At 48.2% G+C, this 13,761-nt stretch overlaps 1 protein-coding gene across 1 annotated transcript in view; it reads left to right on the forward strand.

The window, feature by feature from the left end:
- LOC124024521 (E3 SUMO-protein ligase PIAS1-like) overlaps nt 1-13,761 on the forward strand; it is a 54,089-nt gene that overhangs the window by 37,474 nt on the left and 2,854 nt on the right. Inside the window, exons 6-11 of the mRNA XM_046338444.1 lie at nt 2,876-3,010; nt 4,097-4,202; nt 6,065-6,138; nt 6,330-6,490; nt 8,057-8,187; nt 13,412-13,601. Of these exons, the coding sequence (XP_046194400.1) occupies nt 2,876-3,010; nt 4,097-4,202; nt 6,065-6,138; nt 6,330-6,490; nt 8,057-8,187; nt 13,412-13,601 (797 nt within the window). The remainder of the gene's footprint in view (nt 1-2,875; nt 3,011-4,096; nt 4,203-6,064; nt 6,139-6,329; nt 6,491-8,056; nt 8,188-13,411; nt 13,602-13,761) is intronic.

The following is a 13,761-nucleotide window of genomic DNA, read 5'->3' on the forward strand; positions in this document are numbered from 1 at the left end:
GCCATAAAGATCATCAAGGACATCAACCACCCGAACCACTGCCTGTTCACCCCGCTATCATCCAGAAGGCGAGGTCAGTACAGGTGCATCAAAGCTGGGACCGAGAGACTGAAAAACAGCTTCTATCTCAAGGCCATCAGACTGTTAAATAGCCACCACTAACATTGAGTGGCTGCTGCCAACACACTGTCATTGACACTGACCCAACTCCAGCCATTTTAATAATGGGAATTGATGGAAATGATGTAAATATATCACTAGCCACTTTAAACAATGCTACCTTATATAATGTTACTTACCCTACATTATTCATCTCATATGCATATGTATATACTGTACTCTACAACATCGACTGCATCCTTATGTAACACATGTATCACTAGCCACTTTAACTATGCCACTTTGTTTACTTTGTCTACACACTCATCTCATATGTATATACTGTACTCGATACCATCTACTGTATGCTGCTCTGTACCATCACTCATTCATATATCCTTATGTACATGTTCCTTATCCCCTTACACTGTGTATAAGACAGTAGTTTTGGAATTGTTAGTTAGATTACTTGTTGGTTATCACTGCATTGTCGGAACTAGAAGCACAAGCATTTCGCTACACTCTCATTAACATCTGCTAACCATGTGTATGTGACAAATAAAATTTGATTTGATTTTGATTTGACAATGAACACAAATGCATTTTTATCGATTTGCAATTTGAATGCTCAGAGATACCGTGACGAGATCCTGAGGACCATTGTCGTGTCGTTCATCCGCCGCCATCACCTCATGTTTCAGCATGATAATGTACGGCCCCATGTCACAAGGATCTGTACACAATTCATGGAAACTGAAGCTGTTCACCAGACATGTCACCCATTGAGCATGTTTGGGATGCTCTGGATCTACATGCAGGACAGCGTGTTCCAGTTCCTCCATAGTCACCAGACATGTCACCCATTGAGCATGTTTGGGATGCTCTGGATCTACGTGCAGGACAGCGTGTTCTAGTTCCTCCATACTCACCAGACATGTCACCCATAGAGCATGTTTGGGATGCTCTGGATCTACGTGCAGGACAGAGTGTTCCAGTTCCTCCATACTCACCAGACACGTCACCCATTGAGCATGTTGGGGATGCTCTGGATCTACATGTTGGACAGCGTGTTCCAGTTCCTCCATACTCACCTGACATGTCACCCATTGAGCATGTTGGGGATGCTCTGGATCTACGTGCAGGACAGCGTGTTCCAGTTACTCCATACTCACCAGACACGTCACCCATTGAGCATGTTTGGGTTGCTGTGGATCGACATGTTGGACAGCGTGATCCAGTTCCTCCATACTCACCATACATGTCACCCATTGAGCATGTTTGGGATGCTCTGGATCGACATGTTGGACAGCGTGTAACAATTCCTCCATACTCACCAGACATGTCACCCATTGAGCATGTTGGGGATGCTCTGGATCTACATGTTGGACAGCATGTTCCAGTTCCTCCATACTCACCTGACATGTCACCCATTGAGCATGTTGGGGATGCTCTGGATCGACATGTTGGACAGCGTGTTCCAATTCCTCCATACTCACCACACATGTCACCCATTGAGCATGTTGGGGATGCTCTGGATCTACGTGCAGGACCGCGTGTTCCAATTCCTCCATAGTCACCAGACACGTCACCCATTGAGCATGTTTGGGATGCTCTGGATCGACATGTTGGACAGCGTGTTCCAATTCCTCCATACCAGACATGTCACCCATAGAGCATGTTTGGGATGCTCTGGATCTACGTGCAGGACAGCGTGTTCCAATTCCCGCCAATATCCAGCAACTTCACACAGCAGTTGAAGAGGAGTGGGACAACATTCCACAGGCCACAATCAGCAGCCTGATCAACTCTATGTGAAGGAGATGTGTGGTGCTGCATAAGGCAAATGGTGGTCACACCAGATACTGACTGGTTCTCTGATCCACACCAGATACTGACTGGTTTTCTGATCCACACCAGATACTGACTGGTTTTCTGATCCACACCAGATACTGACTGGTTTTCTGATCCACACCAGATACTGACTGGTTCTCTGATCCACACCAGATACTGACTGGTTTTCTGATCCACACCAGATACTGACTGGTTTTCTGATCCACACCAGATACTGACTGGTTTTCTGATCCACACCAGATACTGACTGGTTCTCTGATCACACCAGATACTGACTGGTTCTCTGATCCACACCAGATACTGACTGGTTTTCTGATCCACACCAGATACTGACTGGTTTTCTGATCCACACCAGATACTGACTGGTTCTCTGATCCACACCAGATACTGACTGGTTTTCTGATCCACACCAGATACTGACTGGTTTTCTGATCCACACCAGATACTGACTGGTTTTCTGATCCACACCAGATACTGACTGGTTCTCTGATCCACACCAGATACTGACTGGTTTTCTGATCCACACCAGATACTGACTGGTTTTCTGATCCACACCAGATACTGACTGGTTTTCTGATCCACACCAGATACTGACTGGTTTTCTGATCACACCAGATACTGACTGGTTTTCTGATCACACCAGATACTGACTGGTTTTCTGATCCACACCCCTACCTTTTAGTCTTAAAGGTATCTGTGACCAACAGATGCATATCTGTATTCCCAGTCATGTGAAATCCATAGATTAGGGCCTAATCCATTTCTCAGTTGACTGATTTCCTCATATGAACTTTAACTCAGTTGTGTTTGTGTTCAGTGTATGTTATCCCTGTGGGACTTGAACCCACCAGTTTTTGGATTTGTTAGCCTAGCGTCCTGCTCTTCCCAACTTGACATTGACCCTGTTGTCTCACCTCTTCCTCAGAGCTACCTTCCTCCAACCAAAAACGGAGTGGAACCCAAACGGCCGAGTCGCCCCATCAACATCACGTCACTGGTCAGACTGTCCACCACAGTGCCCAACACTATCGTGGTGTCGTGGACCTCAGAGATAGGCAGGGTAAGGAATCTATTGTGATGTCATGGACTGCAGAGTTAGGCAGGGTAATGAATCTATTGTGATGTCGTGGACCGCAGAGTTAGGCAGGGTAAGGAATCTATTGTGATGTCATGGACCGCAGAGTTAGGCAGGGTAAGGAATCTATTGTGATGTCATGGACCGCAGAGTTAGGCATGGTAAGGAATCTATCATGATGTCATGGACCGCAGAGTTAGGCAGGGTAAGGAATCTATTGTGATGTCATGGACCGCAGAGTTAGGCAGGGTAAGGAATCTATTGTGATGTCATGGACTGCAGAGTTAGGCAGGGTAAGGAATCTATTGTGATGTCATGGACTGCAGAGTTAGGCAGGGTAAGGAATCTATTGTGATGTCATGGACCGCAGAGTTAGGCAGGGTAAGGAATCTATTGTGATGTCATGGACCGCAGAGTTAGGCAGGGTAAGGAATCTATCGTGATGTCATGGACCGCAGAGTTAGGCAGGGTAAGGAATCTATTGTGATGTCATGGACCGCAGAGTTAGGCACGGTAAGGAATCTATCGTGATGTCATGGACTGCAGAGTTAGGCACGGTAAGGAATCTATCGTGATGTCATGGACTGCAGAGTTAGGCAGGGTAAGGAATCTATTGTGATGTCATGGACCGCAGAGTTAGGCACGGTAAGGAATCTATCGTGATGTCATGGACTGCAGAGTTAGGCAGGGTAAGGAATCTATTGTGATGTCATGGACCGCAGAGTTATTTAGAATCCCGATTGGAAGATTCCCGGGATCAGATAGGAATAAGCAAGAAATCCAGAATCCACCAACCAGGATTTCTGGAAACCTGGGAAATTTGGGAACATGACCAGTATTTTGCAACCCTAAGGCAGGCTGGCTGGCTGACAAACTACTGAAATAGATGTTAGCAAAGACTGTTGGATAAAGCTGTGGCATAAAGATAAAGACCAGTGTTTGTATACTATGTGGTTGCTGCTGTGAAGCCCACAGAGCATGGAGAATGTTATTCTATTCGGTTCCATTGTTTTGTGTCATGGTGGTTCATTGTGATAACCTCCGTCCCTGTTGTCCTGCCTCCTCTCTCAGAGTTTCTCCATGGCAGTCTACCTGGCGAGACAGCAGACATCCACAACCCTGCTACAGAGACTACGAGCCAAAGGCATCCGCAACCCAGACCACTCCAGAGCTCTCAGTAGGTGGCTCTCTGATATTAGATGGTGCTGCCAGGCCTCGTCCCAGATCTGTTGGTACTGTGAACCCAAGACCCTAATGGACCATAGGAGCTGACTCTTAAGGCATCAAGCTGGGGGATTGGGAACGTGATCTTTATTGGTGCCATCCAGCTCATTATGTTCTGTGTTGTCTCTCCACAGTCAGAGAAGTTAACAGCAGAGATTGTGTTAACTTCTCTGACTGTAGAGAGAGACAACAGCAGAGATTGTTTTGTCAATTCAATTCAAGGGCTTTATTGGCATGGGAAACATGTGTTAACATTGCCAAAGCAAGTGAGGTCGATAATATATAAAGTGAATATATAAAGTGAAATAAACAATAAAAATGAACAGTAAACATCACACATACAGAAGTTTCAAAACAATAAAGACATTACAAATGTCATATATATATACACAGTGTTTTAACAATTTACAAATGGTAAAGGACACAAGATAAAAGAGAAGTTAACAGCAGAGATTGTGTTGTCTCTCTCTCTCTCTCTACAGTCAGAGAAGTTAACAGCAGAGATTGTGTTGTCTCTCTCTCTCTACAGTCAGAGAAGTTAACAGCAGAGATTGTGTTGTCTCTCTCTCTCTCTCTACAGTCAAAGAAGTTAACAGCAGAGATTGTGTTGTCTCTCTCTCTCTACAGTCAGAGAAGTTAACAGCAGAGATTGTGTTGTCTCTCTCTCTCTCTCTACAGTCAGAGAAGTTAACAGCAGAGATTGTGTTGTCTCTCTCTCTCTCTCTACAGTCAGAGAAGTTAACAGCAGAGATTGTGTTGTCTCTCTCTCTCTACAGTCAGAGAAGTTAACAGCAGAGATTGTGTTGTCTCTCTGTCTCTACAGTCAGAGAAGTTAACAGCAGAGATTGTGTTGTCTCTCTCTCTCTCTACAGTCAGAGAAGTTAACAGCAGAGATTGTGTTGTCTCTCTCTCTCTACAGTCAAAGAGAAGTTAACAGCAGAGATTGTGTTGTCTCTCTCTCTCTCTACAGTCAGAGAAGTTAACAGCAGAGATTGTGTTGTCTCTCTCTCTCTCTCTACAGTCAGAGAAGTTAACAGCAGAGATTGTGTTGTCTCTCTCTCTCTCTCTACAGTCAGAGAAGTTAACAGCAGAGATTGTGTTGTCTCTCTCTCTCTCTCTACAGTCAGAGAAGTTAACAGCAGAGATTGTGTTGTCTCTCTCTACAGTCAGAGAAGTTAACAGCAGAGATTGTGTTGTCTCTCTCTCTCTCTCTCTACAGTCAGAGAAGTTAACAGCAGAGATTGTGTTGTCTCTCTCTCTCTACAGTCAAAGAAGTTAACAGCAGAGATTGTGTTGTCTCTCTCTCTCTCTACAGTCAGAGAAGTTAACAGCAGAGATTGTGTTGTCTCTCTCTCTCTCTCTACAGTCAGAGAAGTTAACAGCAGAGATTGTGTTGTCTCTCTCTACAGTCAGAGAAGTTAACAGCAGAGATTGTGTTGTCTCTCTCTCTCTCTCTCTACAGTCAGAGAAGTTAACAGCAGAGATTGTGTTGTCTCTCTCTCTCTTTCTACAGTCAAAGAGAAGTTAACAGCAGAGATTGTGTTGTCTCTCTCTACAGTCAGAGAAGTTAACAGCAGAGATTGTGTTGTCTCTCTCTCTCTCTACAGTCAGAGAAGTTAACAGCAGAGATTGTGTTGTCTCTCTCTCTCTCTCTCTCTCTCTACAGTCAGAGAAGTTAACAGCTGAGATTGTGTTGTCTCTCTCTCTCTCTCTACAGTCAAAGATAAGTTAACAGCAGAGATTGTGTTGTCTCTCTCTCTACAGTCAAAGAGAAGTTAACAGCAGAGATTGTGTTGTCTCTCTCTCTCTCTACAGTCAAAGAGAAGTTAACAGCTGACCCTGACAGTGAGATTGCGACCACCAGTCTACGAGTCTCTCTCCTCTGTCCAGTCGTACCCTCATTTACGTTTTAGTAATTTAGCAGACGTTCTTAATCAGATTTACGGTCAAATCAGTGCATTCAACCTGGGTGAAATAATAATTAATTAATTAGTAGAGGAAACGCATCAAAATCACCATAAAATGTAGTTATCAGTCCTTATGATGTTGATGTATGTTCATCTTCCTGTTTCCTGTCTAGCTGGGGAAGATGCGTCTGATGATCCCGTGCAGAGCGTTGACGTGTTCCCACCTCCAGTGTTTCGATGCTACTCTTTACATCCAGATGAATGAGAAGAAACCCACGTGGGTGTGTCCTGTCTGTGATCAGAAGGCCCCCTACCAACACCTCATCATCGACGGGTTCGTTCTGCTGCTGCCCCCGCTTACCCTTCCCCCTCTCCCCGTACCCTCTCCCCCTTACCCTTCCCCCTCTCCCCCTTACCCTTACCCTTCCCCCTCTCCCCCTTACCCTCCCCCTCTCCCCTTACCCCCCACCTCTCCCCCTTACCCTTACCCCCTCTCCCCTTACCCTTACCCTTCCCCCTCTCCCCCTTACCCTCCCCCCTCTCCCCCTTACCCTTACCCCCCTCTCCCCTTACCCTTACCCTTCCCCTCTCCCCCGTACCCTCTCCCCCTTACCCTTCCCCCCTCTCCCCCTTACCCTTACCCTTCCCCCCTCTCCCCGTACCCTCTCCCCCTTACCCTTACCCTTCCCCCTCTCCCCGTACCCTCTCCCCCTTACCCTTCCCCCTCTCCCCCTTACCCTTACCCTTCCCCCTCTCCCCCGTACCCTCTCCCCCTTACCCTTACCCCTCTCCCCCTTACCCTTACCCTTCCCCCTCTCCCCCTTACCCTCCCCCCTCTCCCCTTACCCTTACCCTTCCCCCTCTCCCCCTTACCCTCCCCCTCTCCCCCTTACCCTTACCCTTCCCCCTCTCCCCCTTACCCTTACCCTTCCCCCTCTCCCCTTACCCTCCCCCCTCTCCCCCTTACCCCCTCTCCCCCTTACCCTTACCCCCTCTCCCCCTTACCCTTACCCCCCTCTCCCCCTTACCCTTACCCCCTCTCCCCTTACCCTTCCCCAAGACCCCCTTACCCCCTTTATTTTCTAAAATAATAGTTAAGACATCAACTATGAAATATCACCTGTGGAATCATATAGTAACCAAACAAGTGTCAAACAAATCAAATATATATTTCAGATTCTTCAAGGACTTTCTCTCCGTCTCTTTCCGTCTCTCTCTCCATCTCTCTCCGTCTCTCTCCGTCTCTCTCCGTCTCTCTCCGTCTCTCTCTCCGTCTCTCTCCGTCTTTCTCCGTCTCTCTCCGTCTCTCTCTCCATCTCTCTCCGTCTCTCTCCGTCTCTCTCCGTCTCTCTCCGTATCTCTCTCCGTCTCTCTCTCCGTCTCTCTCCGTCTCTCTCTCCGTCTCTCTCCGTCTCTCTCCGTCTCTCTCCGTCTCTCTACATCTCTCTCACTTTCTCTCCATCTCTCTACATCTCTCTACATCCCTCTCCGTCTCTCTACATCTCTCTCCGTCTCTCTACATCTCTCTCCATCTCTCATCTCTCTCCATCTCTCTCCGTCTCTCTCCATCTCTCTCCGTCTCTCTCCATCTCTCTCCGTCTCTCTCCATCTCTCTCCGTCTCTCTCCGTCTCTCTCCGTCTCTCTACGTCTCTCTCCGTCTCTCTGACAGGGGAAAACTCCAAACACATGTCTTTATTCTATCATCCAATGCATAGCAGTACATTTCTAATCTCCTCCTCGTGTGTGTGTGTGTGTGTGTGTGTGTGTGTGTGTGTGTGTGTGTGTGTGTGTGTGTGTGTGTGTGTGTGTGTGTGTGTGTGTGTGTGTGTGTGTGTGTGTGTGTGTGTGTGTGTGTGTGTGTGTGTGTGTGTGTGTGTGTGTGTGTGTGTGTCTCTGCAGGTTGTTCATGGAGATCCTGAACAGCTGTGAGGACTGTGATGAGATCCAGTTTAAAGAGGACGGGAACTGGTATCCCATGAGGTCGAAGAAGGAGGTCACAGAGGTATCTGCTTCATTCAACGGCGATGACGGTACGTGGCCAACTTAATCCTCTATTGCAGTAGTTCCCAAACCACCACCTCCTACCTAGCTAGTTGACTGCTGTGGCTACCTAGCTAGATGACTGTTGTGGTTACCTAGCTAGTTGACTGCTGTGGCTACATAGCTAGTTGACTGCTGAGGCTACCTAGCTAGTTGACTGCTGTGGCTACCTAGCTAGTTGACTGCTGAGGCTACCTAGCTAGATGACTGCTGATGCTACCTAGCTAGATGACTGCTGAGGCTACCTAGCTAGTTGACTGCTGTGGCTACCTAGCTAGTTGACTGCTGTGGCTACCTAGCTAGTTGACTGCTGATGCTACCTAGCTAGTTGACTGCTGTGGCTACCTAGCTAGTTGACTGCTGTGGCTACCTAGCTAGTTGACTGCTGAGTCTAGAAAACGAAACAGCTAGCTAGCTAGTTGATTGCTGTGGCTAGAAAACTAAACAGCTAGCTAGGTAGATGACTGCTGTGGCTACCTAGCTAGATGACTGTTGTGGTTACCTAGCTAGTTGACTGCTGTGGCTACATAGCTAGTTGACTGCTGAGGCTACCTAGCTAGTTGACTGCTGTGGCTACCTAGCTAGTTGACTGCTGAGGCTACCTAGCTAGATGACTGATGAGGCTACCTAGCTAGTTGACTGCTGAGTCTAGAAAACGAAACAGCTAGCTAGCTAGTTGACTGCTGTGGCTACCTAGCTAGTTGACTGCTGTGGCTACCTAGCTAGTTGACTGCTGAGTCTAGAAAACGAAACAGCTAGCTAGCTAGTTGATTGCTGTGGCTAGAAAACTAAACAGCTAGCTAGGTAGATGACTGCTGAGGCTACCATGCTAGTTGACTGCTGAGGCTAGAAAACGAAACAGCTAGCTAGCTAGTTGACTGCTGTGGCTAGAAAACAAAACAGCTACCTAGCTAGTTGACTGCTGAGGCTACCTAGCTAGTTGACTGCTGTGGCTACCTAGCTAGTTGACTGCTGTGGCTACCTAGCTAGTTGACTGATGAGGCTACCTAGCTAGTTGACTGCTGAGGCTAGAAAACGAAACAGCTAGCTAGCTAGTTGACTGCTGTGGCTAGAAAACAAAACAGCTACCTAGCTAGTTGACTGCTGAGGCTACCTAGCTAGTTGACTGCTGTGGCTACCTAGCTAGTTGACTGCTGTAGCTACCTAGCTAGTTGACTGATGAGGCTACCTAGCTAGTTGACTGCTGAGGCTAGAAAACGAAACAGCTAGCTAGCTAGTTGACTGCTGTGGCTAGAAAACAAAACAGCTACCTAGCTAGTTGACTGCTGAGGCTACCTAGCTAGTTGACTGCTGAGGCTACCTAGCTAGTTGACTGCTGAGGCTACCTAGCTAGTTGACTGCTGAGGCTACCTAGCTAGTTGACCGCTGTGGCTACCTAGCTAGTTGACTGCTGTGGCTACCTAGCTAGTTGACTGCTGTGGCTACCTAGCTAGATGACTGCCGAGGCTACCTAGCTAGATGACTGCCGTGGCTACCTAGCTAGTTGACTGCTGTGGCTACCTAGCTAGTTGACTGCTGAGGCTACCTAGCTAGATGACTGCTGAGGCTACCTAGCTAGTTGACTGCTGTGGCTACCTAGCTAGTTGACTACTGTGGCTACCTAGCTAGTTGACTGCTGAGGCTAGTTGACTGCTGAGGCTAGAAAACGAAACAGCTAGCTAGCTAGATGACTGCTGAGGCTACCTAGCTAGTTGACTGCTGTGGCTACCTAGCTAGTTGACTGCTGAGGCTACCTAGCTAGTTGACTGCTGAGGCTAGAAAACGAAACAGCTAGCTAGCTAGTTGACTGCTGTGGTTACCTAGCTAGTTGACTGCTGAGGCTACCTAGCTAGTTGACTGCTGAGGCTACCTAGCTAGTTGACTGCTGAGGCTACCTAGCTAGTTGACCGCTGTGGCTACCTAGCTAGTTGACTGCTGTGGCTACCTAGCTAGTTGACTGCTGTGGCTACCTAGCTAGATGACTGCCGAGGCTACCTAGCTAGATGACTGCCGTGGCTACCTAGCTAGTTGACTGCTGTGGCTACCTAGCTAGTTGACTGCTGAGGCTACCTAGCTAGATGACTGCTGAGGCTACCTAGCTAGTTGACTGCTGTGGCTACCTAGCTAGTTGACTGCTGTGGCTACCTAGCTAGTTGACTGCTGAGGCTACCTAGCTAGTTGACTGCTGAGGCTACCTAGCTAGTTGACTGCTGAGGCTAGAAAACGAAACAGCTAGCTAGCTAGATGACTGCTGAGGCTACCTAGCTAGTTGACTGCTGTGGCTACCTAGCTAGTTGACTGCTGAGGCTAGAAAACGAAACTGCTAGCTAGCTAGTTGACTGCTGTGGTTACCTAGCTAGTTGACTGCTGTGGCTACCTAGCTAGATGACTGCTGTGGTTACCTAGCTAGTTGACTGCTGAGGCTACCCTAGCTAGTTGACTGCTGAGGCTACCTAGCTAGTTGACTGCTGAGGCTACCTAGCTAGTTGACCGCTGTGGCTACCTAGCTAGTTGACTGCTGTGGCTACCTAGCTAGTTGACTGCTGTGGCTACCTAGCTAGATGACTGCCGAGGCTACCTAGCTAGTTGACTGCTGAGGCTACCTAGCTAGTTGACCGCTGTGGCTACCTAGCTAGTTGACTGCTGTGGCTACCTAGCTAGTTGACTGCTGTGGCTACCTAGCTAGATGACTGCCGAGGCTACCTAGCTAGATGACTGCCGTGGCTACCTAGCTAGTTGACTGCCGTGGCTACCTAGCTAGTTGACTGCTGAGGCTACCTAGCTAGATGACTGCTGAGGCTACCTAGCTAGTTGACTGCTGTGGCTACCTAGCTAGTTGACTGCTGTGGCTACCTAGCTAGTTGACTGCTGAGGCTACCTAGCTAGATGACTGCTGAGGCTACCTAGCTAGTTGACTGCTGTGGCTACCTAGCTAGTTGACTGCTGAGGCTACCTAGCTAGTTGACTGCTGAGGCTAGAAAACGAAACAGCTAGCTAGCTAGTTGACTGCTGTGGTTACCTAGCTAGTTGACTGCTGAGGCTACCTAGCTAGTTGACTGCTGAGGCTACCTAGCTAGTTGACTGCTGAGGCTACCTAGCTAGTTGACCGCTGTGGCTACCTAGCTAGTTGACTGCTGTGGCTACCTAGCTAGTTGACTGCTGTGGCTAGAAAACTAAACAGCTAGATGACTGATGAGGCTACCTAGCTAGATGACTAAACGTGGCTACCTAGCTAGTTGACTGCTGAGGCTAAACAGCTAGTTGACTGCTGAGGCTACCTAGCTAGATGACTGCTGAGGCTACCTAGCTAGTTGACTGCTGTGGCTACCTAGCTAGTTGACTGCTGTGGCTACCTAGCTAGTTGACTGCTGAGGCTACCTAGCTAGTTGACTGCTGAGGCTACCTAGCTAGTTGACTGCTGAGGCTAGAAAACGAAACAGCTAGCTAGCTAGATGACTGCTGAGGCTACCTAGCTAGTTGACTGCTGTGGCTACCTAGCTAGTTGACTGCTGAGGCTACCTAGCTAGTTGACTGCTGAGGCTAGAAAACGAAACTGCTAGCTAGCTAGTTGACTGCTGTGGTTACCTAGCTAGATGACTGCTGTGGCTACCTAGCTAGATGACTGCTGTGGCTACCTAGCTAGTTGACTGCTGTGGCTACCTAGCTACCTAGCTATGACTGCTGTGGCTACCTAGCTAGTTGACTGCTGAGGCTACCTAGCTAGTTGACTGCTGAGGCTACCTAGCTAGTTGACTGCTGAGGCTACCTAGCTAGCTTGACTGCTGACTGGCTACCTAGCTAGTTGACTGCTGTGGCTACCTAGCTAGATGACTTGACTGCTGTGGCTACCTAGCTAGTTGACTGCTGAGGCTACCTAGCTAGTTGACTGCTGAGGCTACCTAGCTAGTTGACTGCTGTGGCTACCTAGCTAGTTGACTGCTGTGGCTACCTAGCTAGTTGACTGCTGTGGCTACCTAGCTAGTTGACTGCTGAGGCTAGCTAGCTAGCTAGATGACTGCTGTGGCTACCTAGCTAGTTGACTGCTGAGGCTACCTAGCTAGTTGACTGCTGAGGCTACCTAGCTAGTTGACTGCTGAGGCTAGAAAGTAGAAACAGCTAGCTAGTTGACTGCTGAGGCTACCTAGCTAGTTGACTGCTGTGGCTACCTAGCTAAATGACTGCTGTGGCTACCTAGCTAGTTGACTGCTGTGGCTACCTAGCTAGTTGACTGCTGAGGCTAGAAAATGAAATAGCTAGCTAGCTAGTTGACTGCTGTGGCTACCTAGCTAGTTGACTGCTGTGGCTACCTAGCTAGTTGACTGCTGTGGCTACCTAGCTAGTTGACTGCTGAAAAGGCTACCTAGCTAGTTGACTGCTGTGGCTAGAAAATGAAACCTAGCTAGCTAGTTGACTGCTGTGGCTACCTAGCTAGTTGACTGCTGAGGCTGGTAAACAGCTAGCTAGCTAGTTGACTGCTAGCTAGTTGACTGCTGTGGCTACCTAGCTAGATGACTGCTGTGGCTACCTAGCTAGTTGACTGCTGAGGCTACCTAGCTAGTTAGCTTGACTAGCTAGTTGACTGCTGGAAAACTACCTAGCTAGATGACTGCTAGTTGACTGAGGCTACCTAGCTAGCTTGACTGCTGAGGCTAGATGACTGCTGAGGCTACCTAGCTAGTTGACTGCTGTGGCTACCTAGCTAGATGACTGCTGATGCTACCTAGCTAGTTGACTGCTGGGGCTACCTAGCTAGTTGACTGCTGTGGTTACCTAGCTAGTTGACTGCTGTGGCTACCTAGCTAGTTGACTGCTGAGGCTAGCTACCTAAGTTGACGAAACTGAGGCTAGCTAGCTAGATGAGTGCTGTGGCTAGAAGCTAAACAGCTAGCTAGCTAGTTGACTGCTGTGGCTAGAAAACTAAACAGCTAGCTAGCTAGATGAGTGCTGTGGCTAGAAAACGAAACCGCTAGCTAGCTAGATGAGTGCTGTGGCTAGCCAAAAAAGGACTCGTTTTAAAAGTTTGTTTATCTTATCCTTGCTGTGTGCTAGCTCTGGGAGTCCAAATTCAGTACTGGTTGGCTCTCCGGGAAACAGGCTCGACGACCCCACTGCCTTAGTTTCAAACCACTTTGAAGTTTCATAGCACTCAATGCATGCACACAGTCTTTTTGTGTTATTGTAGATGGATTGACAGAAGGATTCACCCTCTTGCAGAGTCGCGTCGGACAGTAGAATCGGAGCCCCACAGGAACAGCTCATCCCACAGCAGTACCAATAAGGTGGTGGTGATTGATCTGACTCTGGACAGCTCTTCAGACGACGATCTGGACGATGAGCCTCCTCTCAAGAGACCCTGTCCCTCCTCCTCCTCCTTGTCCCCTGCCTCACCGCCTATCAGCAAGGGGTACGTCACCTCTGATGTCGCGTCCTGCTAACCCCTTGAACTGGGGTTAGCAGGACCCCAGTTTTGTGTTTTGAGGAGTTGAGATAAATTTGAGAACACTAATTTCCGTTGGACATTTTGTTCAATGCGTAATCTTCTTCATCGTCGTCTTCTCCCTACA

This window comes from Oncorhynchus gorbuscha, unplaced genomic scaffold (assembly GCF_021184085.1).
Source record: "Oncorhynchus gorbuscha isolate QuinsamMale2020 ecotype Even-year unplaced genomic scaffold, OgorEven_v1.0 Un_scaffold_1908, whole genome shotgun sequence".
In the NCBI taxonomy this organism is placed as follows: Eukaryota; Metazoa; Chordata; class Actinopteri; order Salmoniformes; family Salmonidae; genus Oncorhynchus; species Oncorhynchus gorbuscha.